Source organism: Odocoileus virginianus, chromosome 9 (assembly GCF_023699985.2).
Source record: "Odocoileus virginianus isolate 20LAN1187 ecotype Illinois chromosome 9, Ovbor_1.2, whole genome shotgun sequence".
Classification (NCBI taxonomy): domain Eukaryota; kingdom Metazoa; phylum Chordata; class Mammalia; order Artiodactyla; family Cervidae; genus Odocoileus; species Odocoileus virginianus.
Genome location: NC_069682.1, coordinates 56250443 through 56272208, shown reverse-complemented (window position 1 = coordinate 56272208; position 21766 = coordinate 56250443). Strand labels below are relative to the sequence as shown.

Below are 21766 nucleotides of genomic sequence, written 5' to 3'. Positions count from 1 at the left end.
AACGTTTATTTACACCAAAGAATTCCAACACTGGATCTTTCACATATGAAGGACAAAGTATTATATATATACACACAGCAAGGGGTGGCAGGGCTGTAACAAGAGAGTTTAGTTTTCCCACAATTACAGGTCTACCATTTCAGTTTCACTGGAGATAGTGGCTCTGCTCCTACCACTCAGATACATTTATAAACCTGAGGGGCAGGTCTTCTCATTGGATGGCGTATGAGGGAAGGGGAAGGTAGGAGGAAATGAAGGTAGAAAGCTGAAAATAAACTTCAGTGGCCACATCTCTCATTAGCTCTTAAAGAGTTGCTAGCATGAAACCTACATAGACAATGTTTTCCTTTTGTAAAAAGCAATAAGTTATGCCCAATAACTAACTGAATTCAAAAGGGCCAAGTCAAAGAAAACTGAAAAAGATTTTACCTTCCCCCTCCTACCAGCTATAGAGCATGTTGGGAGATGAAAGGGCAGAGGACCAAGGTAAGGAGTCTGGGAGGGATGGTATTAAAGTTTTAAACTAAACAAACTAAATGAGCTGGATTTAGGTTAGGTCAATAAGACATGATTCAAACTGCACGGAAGCTTTCAGGACCTGTCTGCACTTTGGGTAGATTTTTAGCTTCTCAATGTAACTAAGACATATTTCCACTAGATTCACCAGGATAACCCCACTGAAGCACTTTTGGAGTAAAGTGATGTAAGTGACTAGCAGTGCACTGCTTTTATAGGTTGGGTCCTCCCTTCCTCCTTCCTTCCCACCTCCCTTGAAGAAGCTACATTTTTGTAATCTCTGGAGAAGAGTGTGAAGTACACCCCCCCCCCCCCCCACCCAGAGTGTGGGATGGTAGGGGAGCAATGGTGAGCATGGGAAGAAATCTCCACCCAAACACAGCGGCTGGAATTGAGGCTGGTTTATCTTTGATCTTTAGTGATGAGAAACTGAATTTGGAAGGGGAGAAAAAAATTTGTCTGTGAAATAGTCCACCTGCAGATAATTTTTCAGGGAATCCCCTGAGTTATGAAAAGTTCGAGTTAAAAAAAAAAAAGAAAGAAAAAAAAAGAAAATCAACCTATTATAATTTTTTTTTTATGACTGAACTACTATAAATCCACAAGCAACGGTTCAGACACGGTGCTTCTGAAGTATTTCACCCCTCCCCGCCAGGCGCAAGCTGCATCAAGGGAGAGAGTGGACTCCCCAACCTCTGCTCAGGCATCAGGAGACAGAAGGGGCCGTTACTGCTGAGCGCCGGCGGCAGCTGGAACAGGCATCCCAAGGGGGTTGGCAGCAGCGATCACTGGTGAGCCCGCCAGAGGTCCAAGGGGTGAAGGGGTTGGCACTGAAGAAATCCCTGAAAGAAAACAGCTGACAGTGAGTTAGAAGCACCAACCACAGAACTCTTAAGTCACCGGTTTTTCAAAGCACCTATCTCAAAAGTGACACAATAAATACTCTTTATTGAATGCCTTGCCTTAATTTTTATAAATTAACTTCAAATTGAATCCTCACAAATTAAAAGTTAAGTTCCAATAAATTTAGAAGACAGAGAAGGAAATCTAAGTTTGGAGAGTTTGAGCAGTTTGTCCAAGGTGCACAGCTAAGTAGTAGGTATGCATGCCTGGATTCCAACCCAAGACTGTCTAAGGTAACACAGTCCAACCAAACCTTCTGCTCTGTAACCTGTACTAACATGACAGTCACTAGCCACATGTGACTACTGAGCATTTGCAATGTGTAACTAAACTAAGCAACTGATTTTACAATTGCATTTGACTTCAGTGAATTTAAATAGCCACATGTGGCTAGTCACTACAAACTGAACAGCAGAAGGCTAGAGTCAAAGTTCATGTGCTCATGGCCACTGTGCCTAGAGTCAGCCGGTGCAGAGAGGATCATTTCTCATCTCTAAATTAAAATAGTGTTTTAGGATTTATTTTCACTTACTTTCTTGATCATATTACCTGTTACATTGCCCTCAGTCAGCTAGTTCTTAAAATTTTCAAAATATTATATATATTTTCTGAATATGTAATATGGTTACATGACTCAAATAACTGCCAAGAGGATACAGTGAGAATTCTCCCTTATCCTATAACTTGGCCAACTTATAGTACTATTTTTGGGTGTATTCTTCCAGAAATATTTTATGGGTGTACTTGAATTTTATAAAACATGCATATAAGAATCACATATAATTGCAAAGAAAGAAAAAGAGACTCAGATGTATAGAACAGACTTGTGGACTCTGTGGGAGAAGGCGAGGGTGGGATGTTTCAAGAGAACAGCATCGAAACATGTATATCTAGGGTGAAACAGATCACCAGCCCAGGTTGGATGCATGAGACAAGTGCTCAGGCCTGGTGCACTGGGAAGACCCAGAGGGATGGGGTGGAGAGGGAGGTGGGAGGGGGGACCGGGATGGGGAATACATGTAAATCCATGGCTAATTCATTTCAATGTATGACAAAAACCACTGCAATGCTGTAAAGTAATTAGCCTCCAACTAATAAAAATAAATGGAAAAGAAAAAAAAAATCACATATAAGAACTTGATTCTATGTTCTTGCCCATTCCTAGTCTTGAGCATGGTTCTGCATCTTGCTTCTTTTCACCTCACATTATTACCTTTGAGTTGAAGCTACAAAAGAACACGAAACACTTGTTCTTTTCTCGGAGTATATAGTTCTCTGCTGAAAGGATGCCCCATAATTCATCTTACCAATTCCTTATTCTACAAGGAGCTGTTTTTAATGTTCTCTGATTTCAAATATGGCTAGAATGAGTAACCTTGGGTATGTATCATTTTGCACACTTGCATGATACCCAGAGGTTGAACTCTAGAAGGCAGCTAGTTCTTAAAAAAAAAATTGAGACAACAGCAATTTTTTGAGGGTGTCGGAATAGGTGCTCACAAGAGTACCCATGTGGGTGCTGCCCATGTATAGAATTCTTAGGGGACAGGCCTATGATTTCTTTGGGTAATTGTGGTTTCTTCTTGGTAAAAACTCACTCTAAATCATAATGACTCAACAACAATAAAAAGTAATTGCACACAAACCATTGTAATTTACTAGGCACCCTGTAGCTGCTCTGGAAAAAAGAATCATTCTTATACACATATGTACCCATGTACAAACCCCATCTCTACTCTCCCTCATTTTCTTATGTAATGAGGACCACATCACCTACTGCCACTCTAACCTGTGAGATGAAAGGATCTCTTCATTCTTAATGGTTTGTTGAGACTGTCAAGTCCCAAACAATTTTTGTGATTCTGGCCTCAAAGAGACTATTGATACTCAAACTCAGCGATGCCCAACCTTTCTGGCACCAGGAACTGATTTCATGGAAGCTAATTTTTCCATGGACTGGGGTTGTGGGGAATGGTTTCCGGATGATTCAAACACATTACATTTATTGTGTGCTTTATTTCTAACCTAATGCCACTGCTGATCTGACAGGAGGTACTGTTCTGTGGCCCAGAGGTTGGGGGACACTTGCTCTAACTACTAAGGGATAACGGGTTTCAAAAGCATCCTGAAACCTGGTGGAGAGAGCCACACAAGTCAGTATGTTAATAAGGTAATCATTATAAAGGAGAGCTATAGAAATCAGGCCACAAAGAAGGAGCAAAATTAAGAATGACAATTGACTTCTATATATACATTTAACAAAAAAAAAGAAATTTACCAATGACACTAACCTGACATCATATTGGCGCTGCTGACAGGTGTACTGCCCCCTGGCATGCTAGATGAGCCCATTCGAGCCTGGTCCTTCACAACAGTGTCTAGAAAAAGAGACAAGAATGTTAGGTTCTGTTATGCTTGAAGAGCTGAACTAATGGTCTAGGGTCTTATAGCAGCCATCCTGATTCTTTACATTTTATTTAGACTCTGTATTATTCCCCTAAAAATAGAATTGAGGTGTCAACTACCTTCAATATGAAATCAACAAGTAATATAAAATAGAACTATTTTTGCTTAAAACTGTGAGAAAGACAAACTGTGAAAATGAAGTAATCATAGTAGAGATAATTAAAAAAAGAAAAGTATTTACTTTTGGATATGCTGTATGGCATGTGGGATCTTAGTTCCCCAACCAAGGATTGAACTTGTGCCCCCTGTGGTGGAAGCACAGTCTTAACCACTGGATTGACAGGGAAGTCCCAGTAGAGCTAATTTAAGACAAAAACAATCCTGTTACAGTTTAAGGAGACAATACAATCTACCCTACCTATCAGTATTATATTATGAGAATGAATGAGTTTTGCTGCAGTTGGTCAAGCATGGTGCCAAATGGGCCAAAACTACAGGTCTGATCAAGTTACTGCTATGACCACAGACTTCACTCTCCATCTCGATCAGCCTGTCAGTCAGCTTCAAGGACAGGAGACCGAGCAAGAATATAACTGATTCACTAAAACACCATTCTACCACTCCCCAAGGAACAATCCGACACTGAAGCTAACATCACAGTGAGGATGCAGTGGAGCTAGCTAAGTGGCATTTTCACTCAAGACAGCAGAGTTAGCTATATTTACAAACCTAGATCAAGGTGTTCATATAATTAGACTTTCAAGCTTCTCTGGCTCTCTCCAATGAATGATTAATAGGACAAACATAGGGCTGTATGTTCTAATCCAACCACTCCAAACTAGCCACGAGAACTGTCGCCCACACAATAAGAAAAGAAGTTTATTTAGGGATGATCATGTGTCAGGTATTCTGTTAGACAAGAATCCTCTCAACAATTCTGCAAGACAACTGCCATCACTATCCGCACTGAAGAGACCAAGGCTCACTGTGGGTGAAGTAACTTTGCAGCAAGCTAAGTAAGGGAGGCTGGGATTCCAATTGTGTTCTATGGGTCCGGAGCTTTCTTCACAGCATATATTCTCCCTTGCTCTGTAGAGTCTGCTGGGCAGGCCTGCAAGGGTCTGTGGACTGAACAGCTGGACTCACAGAAATAGGGGTGCTCCATGGCCTCTCTTGCAGTGAGCCGTGACTGGTGGTCGTATCGCAGCAGCTTGTCCAGGAAATCCAAGGCCTCAGGACTGACAAGGTGCTGGTTTTCACTGTGGACAAAGCGTTCCCATCGCTTACGGGAATGTCTGCAGAACCAAAAGGGAGAATGAGAAATGGACCCAGAGGGAGAGAAGCCCAACATTTTAATCCTACATTTTCCTTAGTGGCTAGCATTCCAGCCAATCACAAAGAGAGGTCAAAACTCAAGAGCTAACTGGAGAGACTGGAAATGGCAGTGTTGCAGAAGAGAAATCTGGGTCCCCACAATTTTATGAAACATAATTCAGGTTATAGAAGGCTGGGCTGGTTGGCCTTCTCCCCACCCCCACCCATATTCCTGGCATCTCTACCACTTGGCCTCCAAAAGCCTTTGTAACAAGAAAGCCTACCTCTTCCTGTTAAGTGGTGAATGAATTAGTATTGGGTCTAGTCACTACTTCTAGAGTCTGTTGTCTGTAAACCAGTCTGAAACATGCACTTTCTACGATTATCTCTTTCTCTTAGAAGGGGCTTTGTCATCTACAGAAGCAAGATAAATCTAGATTTTGATTTCTGACTCATCTACAACCCTTCGATTAGACTCTACAAGGTCAGGGATCCTCTGCCTACAACCTCCACACTCAGACTCCTGTTAGTGAATCTGGGAAAATGGCCATTCAATCCAAAGCTTTCATCACAGGCTTGCCAGTGCAGCATCCATCCTGTAGCAGTGGACCACAGACACTTTGCAGGCAAACAGAACATTAACTATTTTGGGAATCCAAAGTATCATTTTACATCCAAAGTGCTTATGGCACAGATGCATTTTGTTTTATGACTTACCTGCCCAAGATATCGTTGAAACGTGGATCTAATTCAATGTTGTATTTGTCAATATAGTCATATAAATCTTCTGTCCCCAGAACCTTGGCTATCCTCACCAACTAGGATTAAAAGAAGACAAAACCCACACGAAAAGCACATTACATGATCAAATCAACAATTAACCATGATCGAGTTAACAGAATGGGACCATCATGGCTACAGGTATGAATGCTACACCTGAAGGAATTCACTTCAAATTTCCTTGCATAGCATGAATGGATTTCCACACAACATTCACATTGTTGGATGTGAACATATCCCAACAATGTGAACACATCAAAAAGAAAAAACAAACTATTTTAGAACCTGGTTCCTTCCCTCTGGTGAAGTCTCATCTTATATTCCTGAAACTTGCATGGCACCTAACAAGAAGATGCTGATTTTAACTGAATTCACCTGATATTCTTCAACTTAGTCATCTTCATATGAATTGTAATATGTAAGTCATAGGCAAGTATGACTTCATAAAGTCATGTTTATATAACATTCTTGGAATGATAAAATTGCAGAAATGGAGATTACAACATAGTAGTGTGAAGGCCGGGGGGAAGCTGGTGTGACTACAAAAGGGCAAATAAAGAATTCCTGAGGTGACAGGGATGTTCTGGTATTCTGGCTGTATTAACATCCTGGTTGTGATCCTGTACATAGTCGGCAAAAAGTTCTATTTGGGGGAAACTGGGTAAAAGATACACTATATCTCTCTGTATTAATTATGGCAACTTCACGTGAATTTGCTTCCCTGGTGACTCAGCTGGTAAAGAATCTGCCTGCAATGTGGAAGACCTGGGTTGGGAAGATTCCCTGGAGAAGGGAAAGGCTACCTGCTCCAGTATTCTGGCCTGGAGAATTCTATGGACTGTATAGTCCAGGCAGTCGCAAAGAGTTGGATACAAGTGAGTGACTTTCACTTTCACATCGATTTACATTATCTCAAATTAAATCACTGTGCTCAAACAAGGCAACAGTACCTCCCACAAGGCCCTGGAATCATTAAGTGAACAAGCCATTAACTGAAAATTATTCTGGAGTTTTACACTCAGAGATTCTAATTTATGAATAGCTCTCAGGTAGGGGTTAGGCATTTGTATTTTAGTAAGATTCATTGCAACTTCCAAGGAGTAAGCAGATCTGACCATTGTGAGGGTACATCAATAAATTTCCGAACAGGAACAACATATATTACCTGATCATAATTGTCATGTCCATGGAAAAATGGCTCCTTCCGGAAGATCATACTTGCCAGCATACAACCCAAGCTCCACATATCCAAACTATAATCGTACATCTGCATTAAAGAAAGTGTTGTCATGACACATGAAATGACAAGATGAATCTTGTCACTTCAAATAAAAAGCTCTTTTTTAAAAATAGAAAAACAAATCTCACTCCATTGACTTTAAGGTCCAAATATCTGTATCTTTATATATTTCTTTTTAGTCTTTTCTTCTATGCATTTCCATTTATACTCCCTAACCCTCTCCTTTGAAACCTGTACCTACTATTTTGAATTACTTTCTTCACTTACATAAGAATACCCAATTGTTAGCTTATGGAAACCTTTTAATGTGTACCATTATTTTATAGCATGACTGTTTCAGAATTTAATCTTTAGTGTACCCTATAGTAGAATAGTGTTTTTCACCATTATAAATAATGCTGCAAAAAATATTTTTATGTATAAAATGTTCTTTGAATTCAGGGCTATACCAGAAAAGAAATTTCTAGGACAGAGCCTTAACTTCTTTCAATTCTAAAAGAAGCTCTGGAATTTCTGATTACAAGTGTCTTTCTTTTCAGTTAGGATCAAATGCAGATATATATTCTACTGACACTGTGACAATACACACAAAAGTTGTGGTAGATGAACTGAAGAGATTCATATTTTACACTCCTATAAAAGGGACAGTCATGGATGTGTAAAAATGGCCTATTAAAAATGCAAAAGAACATTTTAAAAAAATCACGTGCAAAACAAACATAGGACAAAAATTTTATCTGCCCTTCTCTTCTCACCTGATAGTCTACAAGTAGCTCAGGACCTTTGAAATATCGGGAAGCAACTCGGACATTATATTCTTGGCCAGGATGGTAAAACTCAGCCAAACCCCAGTCTATTAGCCGTAGCTGAAGGGAAAAAAAAAGATAATAAATAAGTGTGTCTTTTAAGATAGCCCCCACAATGCCATCACCTTTTTTTTTTTTTTGGGTCACATTGTGTGGCCTGTGGGATTTTTTAGTTCCCCGACCAGGGATTGAACCTGGGCCCTTGGCAGTTAAGAATTCCCAAAACTACTCTTTTTAACATAAATTATTTTCTGTTTCTGCAAATTTCAACTACTCCTCTGACTAAAATGTCTCTACTATTCAACCTAGACTCCTATTCTGGTGAACATCTCTTCTGAGGTAACTCCTTCAGTGAAATCTTTTCTAACTATGTAAATAGAAGCAACTACTGTCTTTGAATTGCCTCCCCCACCAACCTCAGATAAATTTAATAGAACCTACAACTCTTTACTGAATATTTGCTTTCTACTTTTTAAAAAAATATGGACTGTAAGATCCTTGAGGGTAGGGACTGTTTTATTCACCTTTGCTAATTTTTAGGATTCAACATAATGCTCAGGACACAGGAGAAAAATAAAAATACAACTCTTACCAAAATAGTATTGGGTTGGTCAAAAAGTTCCTTTGGTTTTTAAGTAAAAATAAAAGACACATTTTTCATTTTCACCAAGATCTTTATTGAACAACGTATTACCGTTTTGTTCTACTACATCCTGCCATTTTCCAGGCAATTTCACAATTCCATTTTCCCAACACTTTCTTTCTGAGTAAAGAACTGTTCCAGGTGCCTTTACAGTCTTACAGGAAACTGAAGTTTTTTCCACTAAGATAATTTCATAAAGACCAAAATAAACAGACATCTGAAGGTACAATGTCTGGTGAATATGGCAGATGAATCAGAACTTCCCAGCCAAGGTGCTAAACAGTTTTTGCCTTGCCATCAAAGAAACATGCGGTCTTGTGTCATCCTGGTGGAGGATTATGCATTTTCTGTTGACCAATTCTGGAGCGCTGCTTTCAGTTGGTCCAACTGGGAGCTGCACTTGTTGGGATTAATCGTTTAGTTTTCCAGAAGGAATTCATTATAGAGGACTCTCTTTCAACCCCACCACATATACAACATCACCTGCTTTGGATGAAGATCGGCTTTTGGTGTGGTTGATGGGTGGTTCATTTTGCTTGTCCCAAGATCTCTTCCATTCCACATTACCGTACAGTATCCACTTTCATCATCCGTCACAATTTGTTTTAAAAATGAACAATTTTGTTATGTTTAAGTATAGAGAATCACATGCGGAAATACGGTCAAGAAGGGTTTTTTACACTTAACTTATGTGGAACCCAAACATCAAAGTGGTTAACATAACCAAGCTGGTGCAAAGGATTTTCAACGCTTGATCTGGATATTTTGAGTATGTTGACTATCTCTTGCGTGGTATATAACATTGATTTTTTTCAATCAATGTCTCGATTTGATCGCTATCAACTTCAATTGGTCTACCTGACCAAACAGCATCATCCAGCGGGAAGTCTCCAATACAAAAGTTTGCAAACCACTTCTGACACAATCAGTCACAGTACCTTCTCCACACACTGCATAAATCTTTTTTTGCATTTCAGTTGCGTTTTCACCTCTCTTGAAACAATAAAACATAATATGCTGAAAATGTTGCTTTTTTTCTTCCATCTTCAACATTAAAATGGCTTCACAAAAATTCACTAATTTGGTTAAGTTTTTTAAAAAATGCACACTGATAACAATATAATCCAACAAAATTATTTCTAATGAAGTTAAAGACAACTAAGTGCTACTAGAGTCATCGTATAGAGAAATAAACAAACTTTTTGGCCACCCCAATAGTATCAAGGACAAGAGGCAACCTTATTTGACCTTCATGCAAAGCATGACCATAACTTGTGTGAGCAGAAGGGCCTGAGTAATGCCTGACTGCTCCAGCACTGTCTCCAAAACTTCAGTTAATTAGGTTCAGTGTATTCTTTTAGAAAACAAAGGGAAATATAACAAAAAATATGAAAATGTAGCTTTTTAATAGTCTTTCTCTTCAACATCTTAGTATCAGTGCTCCAGAGTTATTCCTGAATTTCCGGTCTTATCAGTTAAGTATTCCCAGATGACTATTTCTGGTCTTGTGGCTTCACACACAGCATCTCTGCTATTCCCACTTATATTTAGCCCACACCTCTCACCAGCCATCTCTCTCTGATCACCTGAAAGACATCTCAGAACTAAAACCGATTATTCACTGCAAAACTTGTTTTTCCCATGGAATCCTCCTCCTCCTCTGTTACCTTAAATGTAATTCCATTTATCCTGTCATTCAGGTTAAAAACTTTTCACCCTGGACTCTTCTCTCCCTCTATCCCGCATCTAATCTGTCAGCATATCCTGATGGTTCTATCAGATTCTGACCCTATTATCACATCCACTGCCACCGCCCTGGTCCATGCTATCACCAATCTCTGATTTACTGCAATAGCTGCTTTTCTTAACTGGTCTACCTTTCACTTTTACCCTTGATTCTCCACACAGGAACCAAAATGATCCTCTTAAAAAATATTTTGAGATGGTTATAAATTCATAGGAATCTGGAGATGTTCTGTGTACCCTTCACCCAGTTTCCCCTGATGGTAATATCTTACGTCACTACAGTACAATATTAAAGCCAGGAAACTGACACAATTCAGAGACCTTTCTTTTCAACAGTTTTATATGTGTGTATAGTTCTACACAATTTTATCACATATGCAGATTCATACAGCTAGATTAATATCTAGTCCATGATTAGATAAAGAGCATCACAACAGTTATCCTTTATGCTACTCCTTCCTCTGACTTTCTAAGCCCTGGCAACCCTTCTGTGCTCTAACTCTGTCATTTTGAGAATTACAGAAATGGAACCATCAGTTTAAGTTTTTGAGACTGCTTTTTTCACTCAGCATGAGACTTACCCAAGTTGTTGCATCATCAATAGTTCTTACTAATCAGTAATGATACTACAATGATACCATCAGATACATCAGAGTTTAAAGAATCATTTACCCAACTGAAAGTTTCTGTATGGATCTCAGTCTGTTTCTCTGGGATAAATGTCACTGCTGGGTTGTTTGGTAAGCGTATGGTTAGTTTTTAAAGAAACTGACAAACTATAAAACAATACAGACTGACATTCTCCAAAATGAGTGTGCCACCTAACATTCTTACCAGCAATGTATGAGAGATTGAGTTACTCCGCATTCCTGTCTACATTTGGAATTTTTCTTTAAAAATTTTAGCTGTACTAATAGATGTGTAGTAAACTTTTAAATACAGAAGGGAGAACTTATCAACTCTCTGCTCAAACTCTGCAAAAACCTCTATATCTTCAGAGAAAAGGCCTGACAGTGATCTTCAAGGTTTTACAAGATACGGTTCTATTTATCTCTCGATCTCATTTCCTTCTTCTCTTCCTCGTGTTCATTCTATCCTAGCTCTACCCTTGTGCTGTTTCAATATGCCAGGCACATTCTTGTCTCAGGGTTTTTGCATCTTATACTTTCTTCTCAAAACCACACAGCTAATTCAAGTGTTCTACAAAATGTCACCTTCCTAACGAAATCTTTCCCTTGTCACCCTGTTAAAAATTGCAACACCCTCTGACACTCCCCACTCCTGTTTTATTTTTCTTCCATACCACTTTAAACTCTGTATCCCACCAGTCTCCCTCAAGTGCAAGCTTCTATGGACAAGAATTTTTTGTTTTATACATACACCCCAGCCTCTAGAATAGTCCCCATTACACATAGTGTATAAATGTGTAACAGGATATTAACTGAATGAACAAATCACCTATATCTCCAAAGCCTGCAACAGAAAGCCATCACTGCATACAAAAGGTGGGCCTGGGTCACCTTAAAAAACAGAAATGTTATACTGCAACTAATACTCATGACACCTGCAGCAGCAGTTTCTGAATATTTCATACATTTTACAACTGTACACACTTAATCCTCATAATAACCTAGTGGCATGTACAACAAATATTATTACTTGTATACTCCCTATAAGAAAAAAAAGAGGCAGATGAGAAAAAGCATTTCCCAAGAGAGTAGTTTTTCAATAAATAAGACTAAAACCCAAACTAATGTTTTACCCACAACACTAATCTCTTTTATTTTTGAAAGGAATATGAATGAAGTTTTAAACATTGTGATTTTTAAAAAATTTGTTTTATTCTAGTTGATTTACAATGTTGTGTTAATTTCTGCTATACAGAAAAGTGATTCAGTTATACATATATATACATTCTTTTCCATATTTTTCTCCATATGGTTTATCACAGGATATTGAATATAGCTCCCTGTGCTATAAAATAGGACCCTGTTGTTCATCCATTCTATGTATGTTTTGCATCTGCTAATTCCATATTCCCAGCCCTCCCCTCCCCCACCCACCTTCACTTTGGTATCCAGTCTGTGAGTCTGTTTCACAGGTAAGTTCATTTGTGCCATATTTCAGATTCCACACTGATTTGTTCACTCATTCATTTGTCAAACATTTATCAAGTGCCTAATAGGTACCACAGACTATGAAAGATGCTAGGGATAAAATGCTGAAAGACAGGCTGTTAACTCTCTTGTGCTGATAAATAAGACTTGCCCTTCTATCACTTTACCTTTCTGTGCTCATGATCAATCATGACATTATGGGGCTTGACATCTCTGTGCATAATCCCCATGCTGTGGCAGTAATCCAGAGCCTGTGGGAGGAACACGTAAAAAAGGGAAGAGTTAGTTTGTATAAGACATTTTTTTAGTTGAAGTCTTTTACTTTCTCTTCCAGTTTTCCTTCAAGCCTCCAACACTCCTGAGAGTCAAGGTTAGGACAATCACTTCCACAGGTATTTTTCAGAGACTTGTGCAAACCCACGGACTCTAAATTCCCAAGACCTGTTCCTGCAGAGGTATTTCAACATCTTTTTTGTTAAAAACTCAAAGTGTATACCAACTACTTCACTTCTAATTTCTCCCTCTTACCGAGAGCCTGCATTATTTTCACCAACATGAGCCCCTCAAAGGAAGAAACCTGACCTGTACTACAAACCTCCTATTCAAAGAATAGTAAATCTCTAGCAGCTAAGAGTCTACAACAGAGGTTGGCAAACCACGATGCTCCCATGGGCCAAATAGGACCTGTGGTTTGTTTTTGTGAATGTTTTACTGGAATGTTTTTATAAATTGTTTTATTGTTTTTAATAGCCACAACTATTTGCTTGCATGTTGCCTGTGGCTGCTTTCATGCTACAACAGCAGAGCTGAGTAGTGTGACCAAGACCCTCTGACCCACAAAGCCCAAAATTTTTAAAGCATTTGGCCGTGTAAAGAAGTTTGCAAACTCCTGATTTATGACATCAAATCCAATTTGAAAACCAAGTCCAACTTCAAACTAGTGAGAGGCATAACTTCTGGAGTTTGCTAATCCAGGCCTTCAAGCCAGCTGAAGCCACTGGCCAAATTTTTGTCCTTTCTGAAGGGCAACTTGGGTTCCTATGATACCCAGGGTTAGGCAAGCACATCCTTAACTTTGTGAAGTCCTGCGTGCCACAAGACTGCATGAGCCAATGAAAGATAAAATACTTCTGTTGGCACAGTTTCTCTAGGGTACTTCTATAGTTCAAATGTAGACTTTATGTCAACCCTCATTTAGTAAGGCACTAGCCAACTCTTAGCAATTTTCTTACCTATAAAGCTGATCTTTTGAGTACTGGAAGCAATATATTTGGTGATCCTACTTTAGAAATCAAAGCTCATTCTAAATCAGCAACTTCTAAGCAGAGATTCACATAATCCTTAGGACAACGGCTCTTTGAGGGTTAAGTCAAAGTTTACTGTTTTATTTGCCCAATTTTAAGTGAAATAAAGTACATCAGAAGCCAGTACAACAGGAATTATTTTTGATAGAGATTACAAATGTTTGTTAAGGAGTCTTTTAACCTCTCTTCTAAATACCCTTTCCAAAGCATTATAAATTATATTCCTACTAGACCCTATCTTTCAATCATCGTTAAGAGTTCTGAAGCTATTAGTTTATTAAGTATTTATAGAAACAGACTTCCCCACCCCAACAAATTTTACAAAGTCAACCCACTGGCTTTTCTACAGTCATCTGGATTATTTAACAAAGGGGAGATCAATCCAAAGATATTTAGTATTCAAGAATCCCTTACCTTCAGAATCTCATACATGTAAAATCGAATATCATAGTCTGTTAACGTCTGGTACAATTGCTGTTAAAGACAAATGCAACATTTGAGCTATGAAATAGTACTGAAAAGAAGGCAACTTCTCATCCTCATTGGAGTAATTCAAATCAAGACTTGGCTCATGTACCACTGTTCTAAGACCTGTCTGTTTACCAGTCTCTACTTCTCCAGCAAAACACTAACTTTAAAGAGATACTGTGGGTTTTCAACTCTATATGTAAAAGTGAAGAACTACTTAAGCTCATATTGTTCAAACTATAATCTACTTTTGGAAGCATACCAGTTGATATTTGCAACATGTGCTGATATACAATTTCGGATTAGTTTGTTTCTCATTTACCTCCAGATCCTCTCATAAAAGGAATGTGGGCAAATATATCACCTCCTTAGTAGGGAATTAACCCACCTTTGGCCTACACAGTCATAGCCACTGCAGATCACCAGTGGGTATGCAGATGGCTTGTTGCCAAACATATCAGGACAATTTAACAGAATATTTCTGCTCCAATTTGAAAGTAAACTTTTCTTTCTTGTTTTCCTCCTCTCAGCATAAGAATTCAATCATTTATTGACATCCAACATTTTTAATACTGGACTTGTGCAAATGCAAATCAAGTATTTCTGCAAGTTAAAATCCAAGGGAGTGCCCACATTCTTCTACTGTACTGGGATTGAGAACTGTTTGAATCTGGCTGGAGGTCAGAGAGTTTGTGTTTCAGGAGTTTGTGTTTTAGCAGAATTTACTACCACCCTTTCTTTCCCATCCATCTCTTTTTAAGATCAAGAGCCCAAAGTTTCTGAGGAATTCTAAGGTATAGCAAGCAGTCCTTGCTTTTATATATACAATATATTCCTTCTTGAACTTTGTCGTTTTTAAAGCAAAATGCTGTAAGGCCAGATCCTGATTAAACATGAGCTGTTGCTTTCATTAAGTTTGACATCAGTGGAAACTGTCAAATGAATGGTAAACTGTCAAATGGTGACAAACCTACGCACTGGTATTAAAGAGCATTAAACAAATAAAAGAGCAAAATACAAGATGTGGAGAGTGGGCACTATACAACAGTATGTCTATCTTTAAATTAATACTATCAGGATGATAGTATCTTCTAATAGTAACACCCCTAAAAGGTTTTTTATATGGCCTAAAACCCAGCTTGAAATGGTTGGTTATACATTATACCTTGAAGTCTGTGTTGTTTACGTGTTCAAAAACCAAGGCGGGAGTTCGTGACTAAGGGAAAGAAAAAGAAAACACACATTAGCAATAGACCTGGCAGCTTTAGTGGGCACAATGTTTGTGGACACTACGTGGTGCATTTGGCAGTCCTCGCCTCAGTAGTAGGAAACCCTCTATTGTTATAAGCCCTCCCCACTCTGATTATCACCACACTTAGGTCACTTTGGGGATGGATTTCAAACAGAAGACATGGAGCTGAAGTCTCACCAGGCTCTAGGCAGCCCGACAATGCGCCCATCGCCCATCGGCATCGGACCTGAGTTTGCAAAATGGATTAACACATTTCAGTTTCCAGTGCTATCAGTCTCTTAGCCTAGAAGAATAAGAAATAGTCTGTGGGTGGAGGTCTCTTTGAAAGAAAGACCCGAACTAGTCAAATGGTATAACTGATTAAGCACTTTTAAAGCAGGACTTAATGGCAGAGGGAAGAACAGAAAGAGGCCAGTTGTGCTCAAGGTCAAACACCACCTCAGCCCTTGTGGGCCTTACTAGTGCCTACTATACTCACCACAGGGTCTTTTACAATGTCTGCCAGTGTGATGATGTTGGGACCGCCTCGCAAATTCTCCAAAATCTTTATTTCACGCTTGATTTTCTTCTTCTTTACTGGCTGAAAGGGTAAAAGTACATCATTAAAAAAAAATTATTTCAGGGTATTTCAACAGGTAGTATAATACACAAATGGTTTGCTTATGAACTCCTTGAAGGAAGGAAATGTGTCAGACATATCTCTGAATTTCCCTCTCCTTGTCCTGTGCCAGGTACTCTGCAGCTACTTAGCAATACTGAACTGAAAGAAAATAAAGATTTCTACTCCAAACACCAGAACTCTGCAGAATTAGCATTTAATTCTAATGATCAGTCTTAATGTGTTAACATTAGAATGAAACATGGGACTGTTTCCATTCCTTCCTCTAAGTCTTATTAACACCCTACAGAAATGAAGGAAATCAGGACCAGTAGCAAAGATGGCCAAACTATCTTTGTGCAGTATAACCTTTTGGGTTAAATGTGGGCCTGGGAGTCAGACTGCCTAATGTGAATCCTACTTTCATTACCTGCGAGCTGTGTGCTTATGAGCAAGTTATATAACCTCTCTAAACCTTTCATTACAGGTAAAACGATCAATAAGAATACTTATAAAATTATTGCAAGACTCAAATGAGACATCTAAAAAGAACTCAGAATATGGCTGAGACATAATATCTGTTAAGCCTTATAACCAACGTATCTTTCATATTCCTTTGTCTTCACCCATCATTTCCACATCTGTTTTAGTACAGAAATCGCTTTCATTTTTCTGAGAAGAGCTGTGGTCCAAATGCACCTCCTCTGCAAAGTCTTCTTTCTAAACAGTCTAAAACAGTCCTGGTCCAAAGAAATACAATGCAAGCCACATGTGTATTTTATTTTTTCAATTTATTTTGGCCATGCCACAAGACTTGCAGGATCTTAGTTTCCTGACCAGGGAATGAACTCTGAGGCCGTGGCAGTGAATGGACAAAGTCTGAACCACTGGACTGCCAGGGACTTCCTCACGTGTCTATTTAAAATATTCTAGTACCCACATTTTTTTTTTTTTGTTATGTTACACATAGTTTTATTCAACTGAGTCAAGCAGCCATTATATTGGAATAGAAATGCTGAAAAGGAAGACTGTTCAGAGGTGGTACTGCTGTCAGCACCCACATTTAATATTTTAGGGCTAACCAAGAAAAAATCCAAAATCTTATAATTTCAATATGTAAATCAACATAAAAATTACTAATGAACAATTTTATATTCTTTTTTTGGTACTAAGCCTTTAAAACTGCTGTATTTTATCCTTACAGCATATTTCAATTTGGATCAGCCATATTTCAAATGTTCAGTGTGACCTGTGTCTGCCACAATGAACCATGTGAGTCTTTCCTATCAGTTTTGGTCACCTCAGACTACTGACACACAGTATACACTTCTTAGAAATTATTGTAAGCATATAACATCTCTTCTTTAACAAGACTACTGGTCACTAAACTTTGATGATCAACCTGAATTTTTTAATATACAAACTGTACAGACCCACTGAAATCAGAATCTTGAGAAGAAAGATGGAGATATATTTTTAGACATTTCACAGGTTGATGATTTAGGTCTAGGAACTACTGAACAATACTGCAGACTTTTTAAACCTTGAATCCTAAGCACATGGTACAGCAGAAAGCAGAAAGTTTTGGAAACAGACTGTCCTGAAAACCTGGCTTTGTAGCTGTGCAACTTTGGGAAAAACACTTAAGTGTTTCTGAACTTTACACCTGCCTTGCAGAACTGCTGATATAAAACCAAAGCTAGAAAAGGGCCCAACCCCAGTGGGGACTTCTCTGGTAGTTCAGTGGCAGAGAAGTCTCCTGTCAATGCAGGGGACACAGGTTCAATTCCTTGCCTGGGGAGATTCCACATGCTGCAGAGCTACTGAGCATGCATGCCACAACTCCTGAAGTCTCTGTGCCCTAGAGCCCGTGCTCTGCAACAAGATAAGCCACTGCACACACAACTAGAGAGTAACTCCCGGTTGCCATAATTAGACAAAGTCCATACACACCAATGAGGACCTCGGGTGAACAAAAAATAAAGTCCAATGCAAAGTAGGCATTCAATAAATGAAAGCTATTTGATTATACTAATAAAAGCTATTTGATTATACTAACAGTGAATTCCATTTTTAATTCAATCCATGGCCTCAGCCTTGCTTCTATTAGAATTCAGTACACTGGGTGGGAAACTTAGCTAATCATAAGTTTTCTTTTTGCTTCAACTATATCTTTCTCATCTGCTAGAGTATCTAGGAGATGTTTCTCCTCTCTAGGAAAGTCAAACTGTTAGTTGCTCAGTTGTATCTGACTCTTTGCAACCCCATAGAATGTAGCCTGCTAGGCTCCTCTGTCCATGGAATTTTCCAGGCAAGAAAACTAGAGTGGGTTGCCATTCCCTTCTCCAGGGGATCTTCCTGATTCAGGGATTGAATCTGGGTCTCCTGCATTGCGGCAGAAGGCAGTGGCACCCCACTCCTGTACTCTTGCCTGGAAAATCCCATGGACGGAGGAGCCTGGTGGGCTGCAGCCCGTGGGGTCGCTAAGAGTCAGGCACAACTGAGCGACATCACTTTCACTTTTCACTTTCATGCATTGGAGCAGTAAATGGCAACCTCCTCCAGTGTTCTTGCCTGGAGAATCCCAGGGATGGGGGGGCCTGGGGGGGCTGCCGTCTCTGGGGTCGCGTAGAGTCAGACACGACTGAAGCGACTTGGCAGCAGCTCCTGCATTGCAGGCAGAATGTACATCATCTGAGCCACCTGGGAATCCCTTTTCTCCAGAAACTAATCCGGTAATCTCTCTTCTGTTTTCTACTAATTAGACCAGGAGGGTCACTTAAACCCTAATTTAATGTGATCAATGCAAATTTTGTCTTAATAAATGGGAGGAGATTAAAAAAAAAAACTTTCCAAACCACCCATCACTAAAGACCATCAATGGCTCCCAACAACCTAGAAGAAACAAAAATTGTAATTTTTTGGCTGGAAGGAAATGCAGAGGTTATTTTTTCCAGGTCATCACTAATTTATTCTCCTTTCTAAGTTTACTTCCTATGTATGGTCACATGATAGCTTCCATATGAAACATTTCTCTCACTTATTTCTTTCTCTTTTCTTATCTTGTGCATTCTAGATTATGCTTCCCTCCCACCCTCCCATGCACACCAATCCAAATCCTCCTCACTCAGGCCCTGAATACAGTTTCAGGGACCTTTCCCCAAGCACCACCACTGTCTTCTACACTGTAAGACTCACTACTTGTGCCTTTCATATGACTCTAAATGATCTATCACCTCAGTCTATCATATACTTTTCTGTAGGAATATCCTTTTATAATTACATAGAACTTCGGTCTCCAAAGTGTATATCTATATACAATTTTGTGTTTGATCCTAATAACTCTGAAAAAGACAGGTAAAGCAAGACTATCTCATTTTCAAAGATAATCACGTCTTTAAAAAACAACTACCATGGCTAATTACTTTTAAAGTGGGATTAGAATCTAAAAGTCCAGATTTCAGCCTAGTTCTCTTCATACACACAATAAGATATAAATACTTAAACTCTCTGGTTCTTGAAAGGTATGCCAAAACACCCAGAAAATTCACAGGTGCTCTGTGGGCTTTTTAATTTTTGAGGGAAGCACCAGTTAATCCTTGTGGTCCGCCAGTCACGACCAGCTTGAGGTAGTTTCATAGTTTCAATATTACACTGCACTACATTATCTTTGATGGCATATTTTTGTGAAGCTGGGTTTTCAGCAGCTGCTATGACAAAAAGCAAGTATCATGCAAAAATCAGTGTGGAACAGGAAATGAGGCTACCGATGTCCAGTGTGATTCTGACATATGAGAAGCTGTGTAGTGACTAATAGGTATACATATCCCAATAGTAATTAATTATGGTGACAGAAGAATAAAACATTACTTTTCTCTTTAACTTCACATGTATAATTTTTTAAAAGGCTACCAAGTTGAAACATAAATACTATTTTTAGTTATTTCTACTTCACTTAATAAAACTATTTCATTTGGCTTAGGGGCACCATCAAAGTTAATGAGGCAATATGGGTGCTATAAATTGAGAAAGTCTGGGGCCCTCTGCTTCTCGTGTCAAATATAGAAAAGTTTCTATGGTAAGGAACTATATGCTAAGTTCCTGGTATGTGACAGTGCACAGTACAGTTATAACTAAAACAATCTGTACAACAGTAGCCCATGGGCCAATGTGGCCTATACAGTGTTCTATATAACTTGAGTCAAAAAACTGCTCTTGCTTCAGTTTCCTGATTTGTCAAATGAAGACAATCTCTTCTATCAACTTCAAAGGAACAATAAAATAAAGGCATTAAAAGCACTAGAAAAACACCTTCAAATGCTACTTAAAACCTCTGAATTACAATCTTTTTGTACTTACCTTGAGGATTTTAACAACAACTTTTTCATTATTTGTGATGTTGATGGCTTCAAATACTTCACTGTATTTACCCCGACCTAATTTTCTAACCAGCTGGTAGTCATCTTGATTTCTGGGAACAAAAAGAATCAAAGTGTTTTACAAAGTTCAAATTATCAAGGACTAATTCAATTTACAGAACTGTCAAGTGTCAGTCGCTCAGCTGAGTACAACTCTTTGCAACCCCATGGATTACAGCCCACCAGACTCCTTTCCATGGGGTTTCCCACCAAGAAGAATACTGAAGTGGATCGCCCTTCCCTTCTCCACCCAGGGATCAAACCCCAGCCTCCTGCAGTGTGGGCAGATTCCTTATCATCTGAGCCACCAGGGAAGTCCATACAAAACTACACCCAGTAGAGTAAAAGAAATAAAAGGTAGTTCAAATAATTCCTTAATTGGTTTCTTTGTATTTTTTTTAAAGCTGGCCAATTAAAAATGTATCTTCCAAATCCCAGAATTAAAAAATTCAAGTCTTTGAGTTATTCTTTCAAATCCCAAACTGTTTATATTTCTACTGACATACCACACATAGCTAGCTTGTACTGGGGTTTGTTATGTATGTTTATCTCCAACAATAGACAGCTTTCCCTTGGAAAATAATTTTTATTATATTTCTGTCCCCCATAGCCTTGCCCACTGTTGGCATCTAGCAAGAAGTCAATACGTGCTGTAAGAATATTTCAATTCAGCCACACTTCGGGAGTTGCTGATTTCTAATGGGTCTCTGCAGATAACTGACTTTCAAACACATAGGTTTGACTTTCAACTTGTTCTCCAAGGCTCTGAGGACAGTCCATGTACTGGAGTGCAAACCACACTACAGAACATGAAATCAGTTTGGTGTTCTTCCCGCTACTTTCACCCACATTCCAAGACCACTAAGCAACATCTGAGGTGAAAAGGAATAAGGGAAAATGCCAACACTTTCTTTACCTCTGCTTACAACTTAGAGGAGTTTGCTCTTAAGAATGACAGCCTTTTCAATAAGGCCTAAATGCTATTCACTCCTGCTGGGGACCCTTGAAAATCCAACATGTAAAAAATCCACCATTCATTTTCCTCAAGCAGCTATAAAGAAAGTAAATGAACAAAGAAGGCAAAAGGTACTAAGGACAATGGACAATGTAATAATCAGTGCAGGCCTAGGGAAGGAAGCTCTTAGTTCTGGTTGAGTTCTTTTCCTGTGGGAGGGCCTAGAAGACAAATGCAAGCAAGCAAACAGCACTAAGCCAAAAAACTCAAAAGGGTTGTTTAGTGTCATTTAAGCAGAAC

General features: G+C 38.9%; 1 protein-coding gene across 2 annotated transcripts in view; it reads right to left on the bottom strand.

The window, feature by feature from the left end:
* Window positions 1-1079: 1079 nt before the first annotated feature.
* The window catches only part of CSNK2A1 (casein kinase 2 alpha 1), a 54185-nt gene continuing 33498 nt past the window's right edge, over window positions 1080-21766 (bottom strand). For both annotated transcript variants that reach the window (XM_020900872.2, XM_020900871.2), the window contains 11 exons: window positions 20453-20564; window positions 15974-16075; window positions 15409-15459; window positions 14190-14249; window positions 12639-12722; window positions 7915-8025; window positions 7085-7186; window positions 5857-5957; window positions 4972-5120; window positions 3711-3797; window positions 1080-1358 (listed from right to left, as the gene is read on the bottom strand). In XM_020900872.2, coding sequence (XP_020756531.1) covers window positions 1243-1358; window positions 3711-3797; window positions 4972-5120; window positions 5857-5957; window positions 7085-7186; window positions 7915-8025; window positions 12639-12722; window positions 14190-14249; window positions 15409-15459; window positions 15974-16075; window positions 20453-20564 — 1075 coding nt within the window. In that variant the 3' untranslated portion in view covers window positions 1080-1242. The remainder of the gene's footprint in view (window positions 1359-3710; window positions 3798-4971; window positions 5121-5856; window positions 5958-7084; window positions 7187-7914; window positions 8026-12638; window positions 12723-14189; window positions 14250-15408; window positions 15460-15973; window positions 16076-20452; window positions 20565-21766) is intronic.